The sequence below is a fragment of the Rhagoletis zephyria genome, unplaced genomic scaffold (genome assembly GCF_001687245.7).
Source record: "Rhagoletis zephyria isolate East Lansing unplaced genomic scaffold, Rhagoletis_zephyria_1.1 Rzeph_scaffold_07518, whole genome shotgun sequence".
Taxonomy (NCBI): Eukaryota; Metazoa; Arthropoda; class Insecta; order Diptera; family Tephritidae; genus Rhagoletis; species Rhagoletis zephyria.
In genome coordinates, this window is record NW_016164601.1 from 1 (window position 1) to 17,617 (window position 17,617).

Below are 17,617 nucleotides of genomic sequence, written 5' to 3' on the forward strand. Positions count from 1 at the left end.
GCAAACCGGTAGAATTCTAGTTCACAACTAGTTGCTTTCCCTGCAGGGTACATACATATGTTTTTGTTGTATTATCTAGAGAGCATATCAAGCCGTTTAAGAATATGAAGAAACGGTGTAGATAAATTTTGTGTTTGTTCTTTTCATTACTTAAGGTCAGCGAAAACTTTTTTTTAGTAAAAAAGGTGACAGCTCATGAAAGATCTTTGTATGCTACATGACAATTCGCCACTTTCTCAAGACATTACATTTGTAGTAAAGTTTTCGGAAAGCAATTAGAAATTTTTTTACAGTTGTTTTGATTCGCTTACAAAGCGACACCACGACCACCAGTGACTTCTTACAATACGCAAATAGATACAATGATTCAAAAGAGTGTTCACATGTTGATTTTTTTTTTTAACTCGCAATGTTTTTCGAGCTAAAGTTTTGCTTGATATTATTTTATAAAAGTATTTTTTATGCAGTTTTATAGTATGTATGGGTATGGAGTTTTATAGTGTAATTAAGCGAAAGTTTCAAGGGGCTAGAAAATCGCGTTCATTTTTAATAAATATATTTTTTTGCTGACGGCTTTTGCATTTCTTTGCATACAACATTTGAAATTTGTAATGATTTTTTGAAATCTTTGTGCGAATGGTGTTGCGCATTTTTTCCCATCAGAAATTCTGAAACTTATACCTTATTATACTAAAATTTTATCGACTATAAAACTGCATACCAAAAAAGTTCTAAATTTTGATGATTTTTTTTTTTTAATCTTTCAAAGTTTTGTATACAGTTTGATCTATGGATTAAATGTATGGTTTTTGTTTAACAAGAACAGTATTTTTAATGAAAGATATATAAAAATTCAGATACTAAGTTCGATTAAAATTTGAAAGTTTGTTTTACATAATATATTTATGTATATTTAAAAAAAAAATATCAAAAAAATGCAACTTGAAAAACATTGTTATATTAACATGTGAAAACTTGTTTGAGTCACTGTAAGTCCCTATTCAAATCGCTTGCACCAACTACTTACTACGTATTAGCAATGTCGTAACACCAATGACTTGGCTTACTCGTAGCTGCCACGACTTCTTATCAAATTTAACGAGAATTCAAAGCACGCAATTCTGCACGAAGCTGCCAAGTGGATGATGATGTAGTTAGTACAGCGGCAGATTTGGATATCAGAAAAGTGGTGGATATATAAACAACAATTCTTTATACAACGGTTTCAAAGACAGAACAGCGACAGAATATGCGACATCGAAGCGTAAGATAAAAGTGCATTTTAGCGAATCTATTGAAAAAGAAAATATAAAAATAAAAAGTGGTGAAATAATTGCAGCAAATTTAAATATTTCATTTATACGCTTGTGCACATTTTTACATAAAAATGCCAGGAAAAATTATATGCTGTGCATTAGTGCTAATTTCGCTAGCTGTGCTCTCGGTGAGTTTTGAATATCAGTGAAGCCAAAAACACAAACACTAACGAAAATTTCCCAAACATCCACAGGTGAATGCCGGCTGTGTTTGCAATGAGAAGGGTGTCGATTATTGTGCCAAGCACAAGGAACCGGTATTTGTGCGTCCCAAACCACGCTATGTCTATCCGAATCCAGACCTGGATCTCAAACCCATCGGTGACACCTGCTCATGCAATAAAGTGTTCGTTGAACCGGCGACAATGCCCAAGCCATGTAACAAAGTACGTGATACGTTCCAATGGTTTTGGACATGGAATAATTTACTAAAGCGTAAAGCAATCGAAGCTGTGATTAACGCCAAGCATGAACACATCAATCGTCTGCATAAACGTCTTACTAATCTAGAGAATGTTGAAACCGAATATTTACCTATGAGCACATAAATAAGCGATCAGTAAATAATTCGTTCGACAATCATATCATATTTCCATATATGTACATATATAAAAGTGCGCTTGCTTACAGCGATCTTTCAGCTGACATCTGCATAAATACCTACATACAAACAAATATGCATCGGGTACATTCATTATTTACCATTTAGGGCAGAGTTTGTACGAGACTTCGCTGCCAACATCATAATCATTTGTTTTACACATTATCAAATTACAAACAACATCGAAATCATCATTTCACTAGTTGAACGTGCGTTTTGTGTCAACAAATTGGCGCGCCTCAGGTTTTTTTTTTTNTNTNCCATCAACCGCACGCGTTCGGCGCGCTTTAGTTTTTAATTCGCTACAACTGGTATTAAAACACCCTCTTTCTATAATTTTATTCGAATAGAAGCCAACGCCAAAATATCCAACATGCAATTGTAATTCACCGCCTACGTCCAACTATTATCCACCCTCGCCCAACTACCACCCACCAGCGTCCTCAACGCCCAAATATGGCACTGATTATTATAAGCCGGCTCCACTACCACCCCGACCGCCAGCGCCACCAGCGCCTAGCGCATGCGGTTGTGGGTATTCACCAACAGCACCTGCATATCCTCTGCCTGAGTAAGTCTAAAAATATATTCCACAAAAATGATTTCCTTACCCTAAACCTCTATTTCTGTCAATTTCAGTATAACTTATGCAAAACCCAAAGCTACGACGAGTAACTCCATTCCCGCTGATCCTATAAGCATCAGTTTGGCTTTGCAAGCTACTAAAGCGGTTGCGGTACCCGAAGCCAAGTTAGCTTATGGCTTTGCAAAGCAACCAGTTGATAGTATGAAAAAGATTACTTTCTCCAATGTGCCCGAGGAGAATCTCTTCAAGTTGAAAAATGATGTAATTACATACAAAAAGCCCACACTCTCAGCATCGCCGCCGTCTGAGGAAGTGATCGAAACCGAAGAAGAGGAAGTGGTGGAGGCGCCTGACGCACCTACCCTCACATATCAGCAATTGGGCTATGTACCCGAACAGTTTAAGAATCCAAAGTTCCGTAAGATCACTACAGCTCATAGTGATGATTATTATTCGAATGAAGCCCAAGCGATTCCGGATAAAGTTACGGTGGATTGCGGTTATAGACCTGGACGCGTTGCGGCGTATATCAAAAGAAAACAAAAGAAGGATACAGCTGAATATTATTAGTTGAGCGTAGAGCATCGTACAGTTCTATAAGTGGCAGATTGTAGGCGTGTTTATGGTTAGTGTATTGGTGTTGGTTGATTCAGTGTTTTTCTGGGACCGAACATAACAGTTATTGATGAAAACTGTCATGGAAAAATTCACTATGAAGGAAATGTTCTACAACTAAGTGAAACATACCAATAGATTTCGTTTTGCACCGAGACTTAAATTTCAAAATAAATTTTTATTTGCAATTTTTACGCAAAATTTAAAAAAAAAAATAACAATTATATTTGATTTTTATATTATAAATCCAAAAAAACAATTATTTTTAATTTTTATATTATATGGCTTAGATAACAGTCATTGAAGAGTTTTATTTATAAAAGTCATCAATAAAAATCAGTCAGTGACTTTTACTTTTAAAAGTCATTAATATAAATCAGTGACCAACTTTTATTTTTTAAATCAATCATATAAAAGTCATTAACCTTTTTCGCAGTTAAGGTGTTGGAAAACAAAAGCTTACTACGACTTATTCAAATGACTTTTATAAGTATGATTGAAAAAATAAAGATCAGTGACTGATTTTTATTTATGACTTTTATAAATAAAAGTCTTCGATAACTGTTATTTAAGACATATAATTTAAAAATTAAAAATAACTGTTATTTGCAGATTATTTAAATAAAAATCAAAAATAATTGTTATTTTCGATTTATAAAATAAAAGTCAGAAATAACGGTTATTTAAAGAGTAATTAAATAAAAGTCAAAAAATAATTGTTAAAGAGTGATTTTTTTAATAAAAGTTGTAACTGTAACGGTCCCTGGTGTTTTTAGATAAACGAAAATTCCCGAAAACTGGTGATCGCAGCTGTAGGCATTTTTTAACAATCAGCTGATTGTGATTTTTTCTTAAGAGACTGTACGATGGCGTAGAGCCTAGTTTTAACAAAAGAGACCATCAAACGATTCATACATACATAAGTATGTAGTTCATACTTCTGTAAGTAACGTAAGCCTTAAAAAATTGTTACGCGATATTTTTTTACTTTTAATGTAATATGAATAAAATATTAATTTAATAAAAACTTATTATTTACGTTTTCTTTGTTTAATGTGTTGTATTGGAGCGTATATTGGTACTAAAAATGGCTTAGTCAAAAAACGAGTAGAATTTTCTATTGGAATTAAAAAATATTAGGAAGGAGTTACATGGACAACGATGCAATACAATCTTTATAATTCGTAATTCAAGGGACCAACAAAATTTCACGAGTTTTTTAGACATAGAGGAGTTAAGAAGCAAGGATTTCGGTATAAACGGGCTGCAAAGTGTTTTTTTAGTAACAGAAGCGAAACTAACAGTTATGACTTTTATTGTGTATTTTTTAGACAAGAATTATTTTTGATATAAAATTAGATTAAAAAGTTGACTTTTATTATTTCAGTCACCTTCGCCTGGTATAATTTCACTGTGGTTTCTCCATGTTAAAGGATAATAAAAAAGTGAGGACCGAAAGCGTATTCAAACCAAAAAATCGCCACACAAAATTTTTTTATAGTAAACAAGGATCGCCAGGCGCCAAATCACATGTGTTTTCGTTTGAAACAAGCACGGTATAGTTTATTTTTTTTGTCAGTGTATTGGCACATCCTAGTTATAAAGGTATCTGTTTATATCATTTCCTTGCGTGTATTTTAATTTTGGAAGCTGAAAAAAATACAACTTCATACATGGTCAGATAACCAGGAAGCTGTGAATATCTTCACTCTTTGAAAAAAGTCAGTTAGTGCAGAGATACGAGCATAAAGAAGCTTTAGGGTGGTATACTTACACCGTGACGAGTATATTCTTATTCAAAACTTGTAAATAAAATATCTCTTTTAATCAAATAATAGAAGAACTACCTTTTAAATCCAATCTTTATACTTCAAATTATAATTGTTAACCGTTCAACTTTTCCAAATACAACTTTGCATGAACATACACTGGTCACACTGTACAAATATAGAAAAAAAAACAAATTTTTAAAAGAAAAATTATTGAAAAGCCGTGTGTGGTATTCACAACATTTAATAAGAGTTTCTTTGAAAAGCTACTTATGAAAATTATTTATGGCCCTTTGCCTTCATATGGCACAATCGATTACATGCGTATGTATAAGCAAATACATAAATAGATAGTCGGGTTAACAGTTTTGCAGTTACAGAAAGAATGTGCATATTTTTAGGCCCCAGCTAATAAAAGTTGTACAAACGCTATTAAGTAGCCACTTCTTTTTAAATGATTTATGTTCCTTGATATTCAAAAAATATGTACATACATACCAGGGTTGTTGCGAATATTCGCATCCGCATTCGCAACCGCGGAACTTCTGCATTAATTTTAACATTCGCATTCGCATTCGCAATAATCAATGCGGAGCTTTTGTGAATGCGAATATTGTGCAAGTGCACCGATAAAACGTACATATATGTATATGGCAAACAAAATGACAAATTGTAGCCAATATTTTTGCCTGTGGTCATGGGAGTATTTGTGTAACATAACAAGTCAAATGTCATATCAACTTTGATAAAAATTTCTTTAAACATATTATTTCTTAAGCTATTCAACCTTTGAGGTGCGTCAAAACGAACGCAGCCTTTTTAACAAAAAAATTTTTTTTTTTGTGCTTTAAATACCTGCATTGGTTTCTTTCGTTATTATGATTTTTTTGGACCAATCTTAAAAAAACTACTAGACACAAAAGAAGAAAGTGTGCACTGCAATTCTTAATCAAATTTTCGTGATTTGCTCTTGATGTTACATATATTCGTTTCAATAATTTCAAATGGGGCTCTTTGGAGAATTTATTTTTAGCAAAAATTTTAAAAACAGTAATTTTGTTTACCTGTCGGGCAATATTTTTTTCATACGGATATACATTGAATCCTTGGCTAAAAACTTCTGTGATAAAACTGACCCTTCTTTGCTATTTACAGGTCTATTCTGCGTTGGTAACAAAAATTTTGTTACCGGTTAGTAAAGTTACTGTCAATTTTTAAACCCTTTTCGTTTTTCCCACACTCTTGTAACCGGTAAATTTTGTTACCATCTCATGAGCAGGTAACAAAATATCTCCCCGTGAAANTAACCGGTAAATTTTGTTACCATCTCATGAGCAGGTAACAAAATATTTCCCCGTGAAATATGCAACACCAGAATTTCAACAAAACTCCATTGCTGAATAAATTAAAACGTTACCAAGGTAAATAGAATTGCGGTTGCAAGTGGTGACAATTGTTGGTAACAAAATTAGCTTGTTACAAAATGTTTGGTTACAAGCAGAATAGGCCTGTTAAAGTCAAAGAGTAAGCTCCTTCAACAGGGATTTCCAGCAGAAATGATCAACGTCGAGCTATAAAGAGAATCGATGCGCAAATAATAAATAACACGATAGGTCTGGCAGCAATTTTGTTCAAAATTTTCATTCCTGGAAAATAATAATTTATTTTTCATATCCACATATTTAGCTCGCTATAAGCACAAATTTTTCAAACCAGTCGGAAAAAAAGTATTAAAAATGAATTACAAAAAACTCAAATTGAAAAACGCTGATGACGTTACAGATTACCCAAATTCTGAAACAGCCACGGGAAGGAGAATGAAGAATTGGTTTTAAAAAGCTTTAGAAAAACCTGACACATTTGGTTTGGCTTGTAAGCGCTGTGTAAATCGGCGAGTCGCCAATATTTTGCCATTGACGATTGTTGCCTATTTCTCATGTTTTGCATGGTGGGATGTCGCTTGAAAAAGTTCTTTGCCGTTGCTGTACATTTTCTCAAAGCAATAAATATAAGAACATTTTTCTGTATTGAGGGCGAGAGGGACAAATTCTCATACTATTAGAATTTTGTGAAAATTTAAATTTTTCACTGTAGCATTTTAAGAGGTTGAAAATCATAAAAGGCTTTTTCCTGGCAAGAAATTATTTGGCGAATTATTGTTAGTAAAAAATTTGTGAAAAAACTTTCCATTTTAAAACAGAATCAAGACGAATTTTTAAATTTTGTTGCGAAAGCTCTCCCGTATTTTATGTTGAATTTTCTTAAATTTTTTATAAAGTTTGAAACTGTGGCTTATATGATTTTGGTTAAAGCTATATTTTTACAGGAAAAAGAAAATCTAAATTTATGAATATTTAAAAAATCAACACGTGGTCACTTGTTTGAGTCACTGTATGTACATATACTTAGTACACATTTTCTTTTACATTTCTTGAGCGGTTTTGAAATGCATATTTTTTTTTGGTTTTTCTTGTAAGCTGAATACTAAGCTGTATATATGTAGTAGTGATAAGAAAAAGTGGCCTATAATTTTATTAATGCGGAAGTCAGATGCTGACGAAGCAGTCACAACTGAAGACTGGTAAATGTTTTCAGAATATTAGCGAAATGTGATATGTACATTAGGGTGACCCTTATTTCGATCTCACCCCCTAGAAATGTGTGAACAGCCTAAAGACTAAAAAACTATGCAAAGTTTCAGGTCAATAAAAAAAGATTTAGAGGTGGCTCAAAGCGCTCACAGTTTACCATGTATTTCATATGGAGAAAAAACTATTTTTCGTAGAAATACTAGAAAATCAAAGCTTTCAATCGGCAAACTCTTTTTCTCTTCAGGAGACTTTCAGAAAAAACACTCAATCGTTTATTTAATAATTTATTAATATTAACTATTTTCTATGGGTCCCCCAAAAACCGAAAAAATGCAATGGGGGAACCCATAAAAAATCGTTAAAATTAAACAAATTTTAAATAACCAATTGGATAATATTTTGTTGGTTGATCTAAAACTTTGCATAGTTTAGTCTTTAGGATAATACTTTGTGAATCAAAAAGAAAAAATTAAACGATTTTCCCACGGCACCCTGAATTACATTGTTCGCTTCCCCAATTACGATCGCGAACTATTCCATTCCCACGGGCACATTCTTAATTCGATTGACAGTTCTCTGTCTCCGTGTTTTGTCTTTTCTTTCTTCGCTTCAAAATTGATGCAAATGTAAGTTATTGCTAAATATTTTTTAAGTTACCGTATTAAATATTAAGTATTAAATATGAACCAAATGAGATACATACTGTTTCTACCGCGACAATTGAAGTAATGGTTTATTTGTATCTGTGGCAGTATAGCTAAGGCGTTCAGCGTTTCAGCTGTGCGTTTGTGCGAAAATAAAAGTGCGAAACGTTGCCATATGTTTGTTGTAAAGAATTGTCGAATATTTCACATTTGCGCACTTTGGCTTAAACGCACACAGTTTTGCCTTAAAGAGTGAACTCTAGTAACGGATCTGAGTACATTGGTTAAGTGGCTTACCGAAACCACAACATACCAATTGTAGGCATTTCATTGGCAAAACGATTTCGCGCGAACAATATTTGCTCTTAGCAGAACCGCCGCCCAAGTTTTACCATCGCTTCAGCAACATCTCTTTATGATTAGCTTTATCATAGATGCTCACCACCAGGTATATGGTACCAAGGTGTTCGACTATTTGCCCTTTTTTCCAAAACCGGGTTTTGAGTTATTTGAAAAATTGCAATTTGAAAAAACCGGCACCCGATTTTGATTTTATGAAAAAACCGGATAAACCGGGTTTATTTTGGTTAGTTTTCATACAGTTAAAATGCTTATGTTGGTATGAAGTCATGACTAAAATTACAATAAAACTAAAGATAGCTTTATTTAGAAAAGAGCAAGCAAAATAAGTTCAAAGTTTGTTTGAACTTTTTTTAATACTTTACTGAATTTTTTCTGACTTTTTCTCGGATTTGAGTAGTGCACCTTCCGCCACAGCCGAATGCTTAGATGTGCCTACTGCCACTCGGGAGGCCTGTGGTTCAAGTTCAAACCCCGCAACATCAAAAAAAAGTGACCAAATAGCGGCCAAACACGTAGAAAACGTTTAAGCGCCAGACATTTATTTATTCGAATAAAATATAATATACTGATCACCTCCGAATAAACTAGGATATATTTTTAAAGCTAGGTATTTAGAGATTTCCCTTAAAAACTTGAAAAAAAAACGGTGGAAACTGGTTTGGTAAAACCAAGTCGATTAAACTATATTACACATTTCAGATTAGCAGATCAGTAATCGTAGCATTCCCGGGCCGAGGTTATTAAAACTTGTATAACTTTGCTTGTGGCGGGTTTGACATGTGACAGGCGTGACCAACATATATGTTTATTTTCTTGTCAAAATGAAAAGGAGATGAATACTTCAAAGCAATTCGTACATAGACGCCCGCAACATAGCCGTACTTTCGTCGCTTTTTGACACTGTGCAAGAAGTGTATCTAATTGCAAGATAAATTACGAAATTTTGGGTTGCGGCCTTCAAAGTTGGATTTATTAACTCTTACCTATAAAAATATTGCAATCAAATTCGTAAGTTTATTTTCATTTTGTTCGATATCGATTACCGTGGAATGAGCCATACGTAAACTTTCAAATTTTATACAGAATTTATAAAACTCACAATTTTCTGAAATCTATACAAAGTTTGACTGGTAAAATTTTGGTAAAAGCACGAACCACATTTTTATAAAAAACCAACAAAAAAATTTAACTTGAAAAGCAATGCAAATATTTAACAAAAATCACCATGCACTCACTTTCAATCGCCAGGGTACATTTGAGACCAATTCTGTAATTATATTTGCGATCAAGTTGAGGATCATAATTATTGCCATACAAAAAAAAACATTGTTAGGAATGCTATAATTCTCCATTTGAGGTACTAACTATTGAGAAAAAAAGTTGCGAGGTTTAAGAGGTACGTTAACTCTCAACTTTACCGCAAGTTCAAATCAAACCTAAATGCTTATTGGGTAGGGAGAACATTGCAAAAATTATTACTTTTGTACGCACTAAAAATTATGTGCTGTAAAAATATTCCTTAAACGATTATCAATTAGCAATATTGCCGCATATGCGTCCTGTATTATAAGTGGACAGTCCTGTTATTCGTCATGAGAATGAAATGTCTAAAAAATGATATTGCATAGAGAGAAAAGCACCCAATAAAATGGAACAAAAATAATAAGATATCTACGGTTTTTTGTTAAGAATATATTCCTCTTGCTTCCAGAGGGCAAATCTTTTTAATAAAACCAAAAAGAAATCTTATGGTTTTTTATAACGTTGTCTAATTAAATGTTAAAACTAGAAATTGAAAAAGTCCCCGCCGATCTGTCCTCGATCTCGTAACCTTCTGAGAGGCAGTTTACAGCTCTACCTACTCGCAACGGTGGTCTTCTTACCGAGAGTATTCTATTGGATTAATATGAAAAAAAGAAAAACTTTTCAACAAATTCCAGAATACATCACATACAATTAAGAAGTAATTTTCATGAAACAGTATTACAGTAAAACCCGCTTAAGTACCTCACGAAAAATGGCAGCTTTTTGAAATTTTAAAATTTCATCAAGATTTCAAACTTTTTTCTCAGAAGTGTTTATATAGCTCATTCAATTTTAGTGTAATAATGTGCAAGTTTCAAGTGGCTAAAAATTACCGTTGAATTTTTAGAATTTTTCGCCGAACGTGTTGCGGTAGCACTTAAAAGGGGAAAATTTTAAGTAAAATGGTAAATGGGGTACGAAAAATGTAGGTACTTACACGGGTTGGGTAAATAAGCGGGGAGGTACTTAAAAGTGGGCTTTTCTTCAGATTACATTACAATATTCACGGCGACCAAAAATGTTGGTTACTTAAGCGGGAGGTACTTAAGCGGGTTTCACTGTACATAGGTTTGTTAAACCTTTACAGTAAGCACTAGCAGCGAGAGCGTAAACAAGAAATTGAGATAAAAAAATAAAAATAAATCAAAAAAATAAAATAAGAAACAAGGTTTAACTCGTATACCCTCAGAATTTCGGGTAAATTGCGAATTGTTTGCCCTTTTTTGCTTTCTGTTTTTGTCATGATGCAATTATCTGCCAATATGCCTCGATGTGGACGCAATTTTCAAATTTTGTGAAAAAGAGAAGATAACTATATACATATTTGGTGAAATCACGAAAAAAAAACTATTTCTGTTTGTATGAATAATTGCTTCTTCAACAACTTCAACTCAAAAGCAGAAGGCTAAAAGTTGGAAAAGGAAGATTATGGGGAAAAAAATTCGGAACAATAAGTCTTGTCACGTATTCGGTTGCCATAAATATGATCACTGTACCTAAAGCAGGGCCCAAAAGTTTGGAATATTATTTTTCATATAACCTGAATTAAAATATCTGATCTATGAAATCTCGATCACTTTAATTTCGGGCTATGAGAAGTGTGATTTCCCCAGTTTTCTAACGATAACATAAGAAAAATTTCGGTCTGATATCGCAACTTCTGTCAAAGAGAAACGTTGAATTAACACACACACACCACACTGGTCTCACTTACAAGAGTTTTGCTTTAGATAATGCTTTTCCTATAAAACCTGTATATAGAAAACCCGAAAATTGTATTTCCCGCCGTAGTGTTAAATTGCAAATGGAAAGACGCTTCGAAGCATTTGTACAATGGTATCTTCTTACTGATCGAGGTGCGAAGAGAACAGTATCTATTTATACATACATATGCGCATACATAGTTACTTCGAAATTTCTAAATATGTTGCGTCAAAACACCCTCATCCACCAACAACAATGCATGTTTATATGAGCAACGCTTCCCGTCGTTGAACCCAAACGCGTGCCAGAAGAGTTCAGATGAAGATACAGCGCACATTTTTTTAATTATTTTTCCGCACTACACAACGTGCGATTTGCAAAAACTTGTCTTGCCAATTCGAGCAAGTGGGAAAGGTCGAGTGAAATTGGAAGAAAAATATTGAAAACAACTTACATGCTAGAAGCCACAAACACGACGAATTCAAGCTCACAACACATTGCTCTGATTCAAGATTTAAGACACTACCAGCAAAAATTAGCTACTAGTTGTGATTTATATAAAGATGAATTTACCGGATGACAAGCAGTTAGTACGTGAAAATAACATATCGAAAATGGGTTTGCATGCAAAACTGGCGTGGATAGCATTATTTTTTTGCTTGGGTTTGGTAAGCTGGCTACTACCGTCAACAATGCATTAATGGACTGTTTGTTTTTTTTGTGAATCCCTTCAAAAATAACTATACCAACAATGTGTTTTACATATAGATTGCTTTGGCCCATTGTGTACCGATCGAAGTCATCTATACCGGTGAAGGCTGTGATTGCCCGTCGAAGTTGGACTATACCGTAAATGTGCCAAGTGTGCCGAAATCAAAGAAATGTCCGTATACGCCTAGCGAGTACGGTTATAAGGTGGACGTACCAATTTCGCGTCCAGCAAAAGCGAAAGTGACATACAGTTTCGATTTCACAGTCGAAGAGCCACGTACACCGAAGCCTGCCAAACCGTCCACATTAAATCTGTTCGCCAAAGTCGATCGTGTGGCAGTCAAAAAGGGCGGTGAGTTTCGATTTAAACGAGTGTTTGCAGGCGTACGAATGATAAATGATAATAACAATTAATTTCTTAAAGATTGCGAAGATAGTGATACCGCACCATCTGCCCCGTCCACCTGCCGTTGTGGACAATGCGGCATCACCAAACCGCTCTATAGGTATGTATTCGACAATATGCCATCCCAACCTCCATGCAAGTGCCGGCGACCGAACTGTAAATGCAATCGTTGTCGCGCGGCTTCAACTCCATATTCGCCAAATGCAATTCTAAGGGGTTCTTCTCTAAGTGACATGACACCAATGGCTATGAACTTCGAAACTGCTAGTGGTGGTGATGAGGATGATGGTTACGTCAAAGACGGCAGTGGCGGTGCGGAGGTTGGCGCTGTTAATATACGTCGTAAACGCGATTTACAACGCACTCTCTTCCGACCACGCAAGATGACCAGGGAACGCCCAGGTCGCTTTGTAAAGTTATACCACAAAAATCTGTCCGATACACCGCGCCGCCTTTTTGACTTTGATGGCCTCTCTAACAAGCAGCTAGACCAACAACAAACCGCGAAGAAAACGAAGCGAAAGGCGAAGAGGACGCACTACAAACGTCAACGCTCACGGCTAGTGAAGCGCGACATCAAGGGTGAGTACGAACTGCTAGAAAAGGAACGTGATCAGATGGATCTGACTTTGCCTGAAATCATACAATTCATGCCCGAAACATTGCAGCCCAATTTTAAGAGAGGTCAATGTTATTTCGACTGTGGATCGAAGCGCCCCATCAACCCGCCCAAGTCAACAAATAGTAACACCGACAACCCCGGCAGCAGCAGCGACCCTAGCTCAACCGAATTCACTGTAAGCAGCAAAGAAGTCAACGAAAACACGGCCGCCACCATAACATACACCGACAGCAATAGCAGCAATGACGAAATCTTCGACATGAATACGGATAGGATTGCTGATGAAGACGCCAATGCAGATAAAGGAACTGATAATAACCAATTTACACAAACTGAGAAGATGACCATTAACGAAGAAAACTCAGACAAAGAAACACACAAAGACTCTGCCGCACAAAATGACATCGGTTCTTCATACACAAAACGCCAAGCGGCAAACTATCATTCCGGTGGGTCAGCGTCATCGGCTGAATCAGCAAACCCCAGCTGTAGCAAGTGCTTGCCCGCATTGTTGACGAAAAGAGCTTACCGCGCAAATTTGCCGTCAGCGCCACCGTTTTCCACTAACCCAAATTACAAACCACAACAACCGACATACTCGCAGAAATCTGCATATTCAGCAGCGCAGCCAACAGCAGAAAATGCGCCAACGTCGCCCTATTTTGACGATCGCATGGGTCGTAAGTACTTAGAATGGAATGATTACATGCGTGATGTGACCTCCACATTGTCGGTGCCAGATCCGCTAGATCATCACGCGATGCCATTGCGATATGATGGCGATTTAGAATCACCAACACCGGCCTACTCCAGCAGTTACCCGCAAGATACGCCGCCAAATGCAGCAGCCCAAAACTATCCAGTGCAACATATTACTAACGAACAAATCGATAAGATAATCGCCGACATTGTTTATCGACATCCAGCTTTTATAGATGCCTCATCGCACTTTGGTGGCGCGTTAGTGGATCCCGAACCGTGGCAAGAGCTGGAAACAGTAGCATTTCTTAAAAAACTTATCGATGGTCGGTTGAGTTTATGGTTTGGCAAAGAAGATGAACACAAATATGGTTTACCACCGCAGCTGCACAACCTCCAGCCGCCGCTCTACTACTAAACCCCCAACAAAAGCAATTATGATTTTAAAATTTGGTTTAACAAATTTTTAGTAGATACCACAACGCGCTTTGAGCGACCTGCCTGCTTCCCTAATTAGTAGTAATAACTGTAAATACTTAAATGTAATTTGAGCTGCAACTATATAGTTAATAATAAATTTTCAGCTGCAATATTATTGTTAAGACGAATTAATATTAAAAATTTCATTATTGGAATTTATTATTTTTTATTTTCTTTTTCGTAGCTGTGAACCAGGTGGCTATTATTGATCGAAGGCGATTAGCACGAGCGAATGCCTACATACTTGAAGTGTCTTCTTTTTAAAAGAGTGGATTTAAATCCACACTTTTTTACAATAAATGAATTTTTCTATACACAAATGTGAGATGTTCGTAAGTTTTCTTCTAAGCTTATATCGAGGGCGTTATTGGAAGGCACAAATAAATATAATACAGTGGTCGAAATAATTATTGCCGCACCACATTTTGACAAGTTTTAACATATTATTTTTGTTGTTATTTAATTTTGGTTATTTTTTTTATAAAAATATAGTTCACCCTCTAACAAAACCCGTGTAAATCCAAGTTTCAAATTTTGTGCAATATTAAAAAAAAAATCAACAAATTTCGTAATAGGTTTTCCTAGAAAGATTCTGAGTATCTATGCGGTTTTGTAGCCCATTGGAATCTAGTAGAACGAAGTACACGTTCTTTTCGTGTTAGATTTTTTTTCTTAGAATGTTTCGGAATAAAAATAAAAAAAAAAATGTTTTCGAATAAAAATAAATTGTGTGTATTCGCAATATGGAAGCAAATGGGACAAAAAAAAATAAAATTCTAAAAAATCAACCGTAATTTTTAGCCATTTGGAACTTGTATTTTGTTCTACTAGAATTCTACACTAGTAATTTTTAGCAAAAAAAAAACCGACTTCAACTCTCATAAAAAAAAATATATATATATATATCTCATGATCCACTGATCGGATCTTAACCAGATTAGTATGGGACCACCTCTGAGACACTACCTTTCCGATGCAAAAAGAATTATCGAAATCGGTTGACGTGGTCCAAAGTTATGCGGTAACATAAATAAAAATAAAAAAAATAAAAAAAAAATAAAAAAAAAGATTCCGACGAACTGATAACCTCCTCCTTTTTTGGAAGTCGGTTAAAAACTACAATGCTACAAAACTGCATACGCAGAATCTTTCTAGGAAATCTAATTAAAAAAGTTAGAAATTTTTACGAAGGTTTGTTGATTTTTTAATTGCTGCACAAAGTTTGAAACTTGAATTTACACGGGGTTTTGTTAAAGAATGAACTATATTTTTATTAAAAAAAAAAATAACCAGAGTTAAATAACAATAAAAATAACAAGTTAAAACTTGTCAAAATGTGATGTTTGTTGCTCTTTCACGCTAAAACGGCTTGACGTATTTCGACGAAATGTTGCGTGCAGACAAGTTATAATCTGGATTAACATTACCATTACAGGAAAAATTAAAATCAATTTGAATAACAAGTTGAATGAAATATCTGAATATGGGTATCAAACGAGCGAGGCTTAGCAGAGCTTTGTTTCAAAAATATTTTTAAAGGGAACTGCTTTTCATAATCAATTTAATTAACAAGTTATATAAAAAAAAATTAAATGTGGGCATCAACGAGAGAGGGTTTAGGAAAGCTGTATCTATTTCGAAAATATTTTTAAACAGGGTTGCCACCAGTTTAGGAATTTTATTGACAACTTAAAAAAAAATCCTACTAATATTATACATGAATGGGAATTTGTTTGTCTTTCTTTATATAAAATTTCGCATACAGATAGCTTATAGCTTGGATTAACATATGGGTGTTTCCATGATGTTGGACGTGACATTCGTACGATTTTAGAGTTAAATAAATCATACGAAAATGGAAGTCACTTATAAAAAGCCGTTTGAACTCATTTACTTGCATTTTCGGTTTACGTTTTTATGGACACACCCATATGACATGTTTTTTAAGAGGGATGCCACCTGCTTAAAAGTTTACTTTAAGTTAGAAGCTCATCCAAATTGTACAATATGGATGAGAAAAGAACGAGATTAAAAAAAATACGAAAACATTTTTGAGAGGATTGCCACCTATTTAAAAAGTCAAGATCTTATTTGATCAAGTTAAACGAAGTATAACAATATTGTTTGCAAACGAATCAGGCTTGAGAAAGCTTTAATATCAAAATATCTTGACACGTATTTAAAAGTCAAAGTATAAAATATGGAGGTAAGTTGAAAAAGGTGAAGCTTTGTTTCGAAAAAATGTCAAAAGAGAGTTGCCACCTCTTAAAAAGCGGAAAGAAGAAGGTTAAAGAACGTTCTATCTCAGCTGCCGATATGTTGAATTTAGAATTAGATAGGGCATCCTTTAACCATTTGTTGAGTCAGGGTGACCTTCAACGGAATTCTGAAATAGGGCGTTCTTGAAAAACCGGCTGCCGATATAGGTCGATCTTCCACTCAGCCGTCCATAGAGAGCCTGATTGACTGGCCTTCGATAATACATGATGATTGAAAAACGCCCTATTTCAGAATTCGGTTCAAAAACGTCTTATCTCAACATATTTTCATTCTATTTTTTGATATAGGGCGTTTTTCAATCGAATTCTAAAATAGGGCGTTACTTCAAAGTTTTCTGAGATAGGGCGTTTTTTAACCGGCTGTTGAGATATGTTGGTCGATCTTCCACTCAGCCGTCGATGTGCTCATTATTGTAATTTTTAAATAAAAAATTTAGAAAAAAATTGATACCCAAGTGCACATTCACAATCAGCCTTATCATGAGTTTCATTTTCCCCGAACCGGTTCACTTTTCACCTTTGGTTTCCATGTTTTTATTATGGGCGGATGTCAAATTTTCGGGTGAATTTTTTTTTCAGGCGAAGCTCAGGATAAGGCAGAATATCTGTATATATAAATATTTTTTTTTTTAGTTTGTCCTCATTAAAAAGCAACTTTAAACAAAAAAATTGGAAACTTCTAAGTAGGAAACTTCTTTTTCCATATGCGAGTGAAATAACTAAGTTTCTAAATAAAATTATAGTTTAAAAAACTAAACTCGCTATTATAATTTTCATGCGTACTATCATAAGATTACTTTAAGAATGGAAGATTCAAAGCAATTCCCATTCGTGCTGTCATCAGGTATACAACTTGAGAATGAAAATCGCTGCATCTTTATTACATATTTACATCCCAAGCTAATAAAAGGAAGGTAAAAAAAACA

At 34.6% G+C, this 17,617-nt stretch overlaps 2 protein-coding genes across 2 annotated transcripts; both read left to right on the top strand.

Annotated features, from left to right (window-relative positions):
* The first annotated feature begins 1,245 nt into the window (after positions 1-1,245).
* Positions 1,246-3,073, top strand: Cp7Fa (Chorion protein a at 7F). The gene is made up of 4 exons (XM_017630230.1): positions 1,246-1,444; positions 1,511-1,702; positions 2,268-2,488; positions 2,557-3,073. The coding sequence occupies exons 1-4, from the start codon at positions 1,388-1,390 to the stop codon at positions 3,071-3,073; spliced, it is 987 nt and encodes a 328-aa protein (XP_017485719.1). The 5' UTR covers positions 1,246-1,387.
* Positions 3,074-12,057: 8,984 nt separating this feature from the next.
* On the top strand, positions 12,058-14,561 carry LOC108374251 (uncharacterized). The gene is made up of 3 exons (XM_017630232.1): positions 12,058-12,162; positions 12,263-12,557; positions 12,630-14,561. The coding sequence occupies exons 1-3, from the start codon at positions 12,058-12,060 to the stop codon at positions 14,348-14,350; spliced, it is 2,121 nt and encodes a 706-aa protein (XP_017485721.1). The 3' UTR covers positions 14,351-14,561.
* Positions 14,562-17,617: the final 3,056 nt, after the last annotated feature.

Bases quoted from the DNA above. Each gene is read 5' to 3' on its own strand.
- Cp7Fa (XM_017630230.1), top strand. From the start codon at position 1,388: ATGCCAGGAAAAATTATATGCTGTGCATTAGTGCTAATTTCGCTAGCT. The intron at 1,703-2,267 runs GTACGTGATACG...TTATTCGAATAG, and splicing joins TGCCCAAGCCATGTAACAAA to AAGCCAACGCCAAAATATCC. The intron at 2,489-2,556 runs GTAAGTCTAAAA...TGTCAATTTCAG, and splicing joins CCTGCATATCCTCTGCCTGA to TATAACTTATGCAAAACCCA.
- LOC108374251 (XM_017630232.1), top strand. From the start codon at position 12,058: ATGAATTTACCGGATGACAAGCAGTTAGTACGTGAAAATAACATATCG. The intron at 12,163-12,262 runs GTAAGCTGGCTA...TTTTACATATAG, and splicing joins TATTTTTTTGCTTGGGTTTG to ATTGCTTTGGCCCATTGTGT. The intron at 12,558-12,629 runs GTGAGTTTCGAT...AATTTCTTAAAG, and splicing joins TGTGGCAGTCAAAAAGGGCG to ATTGCGAAGATAGTGATACC.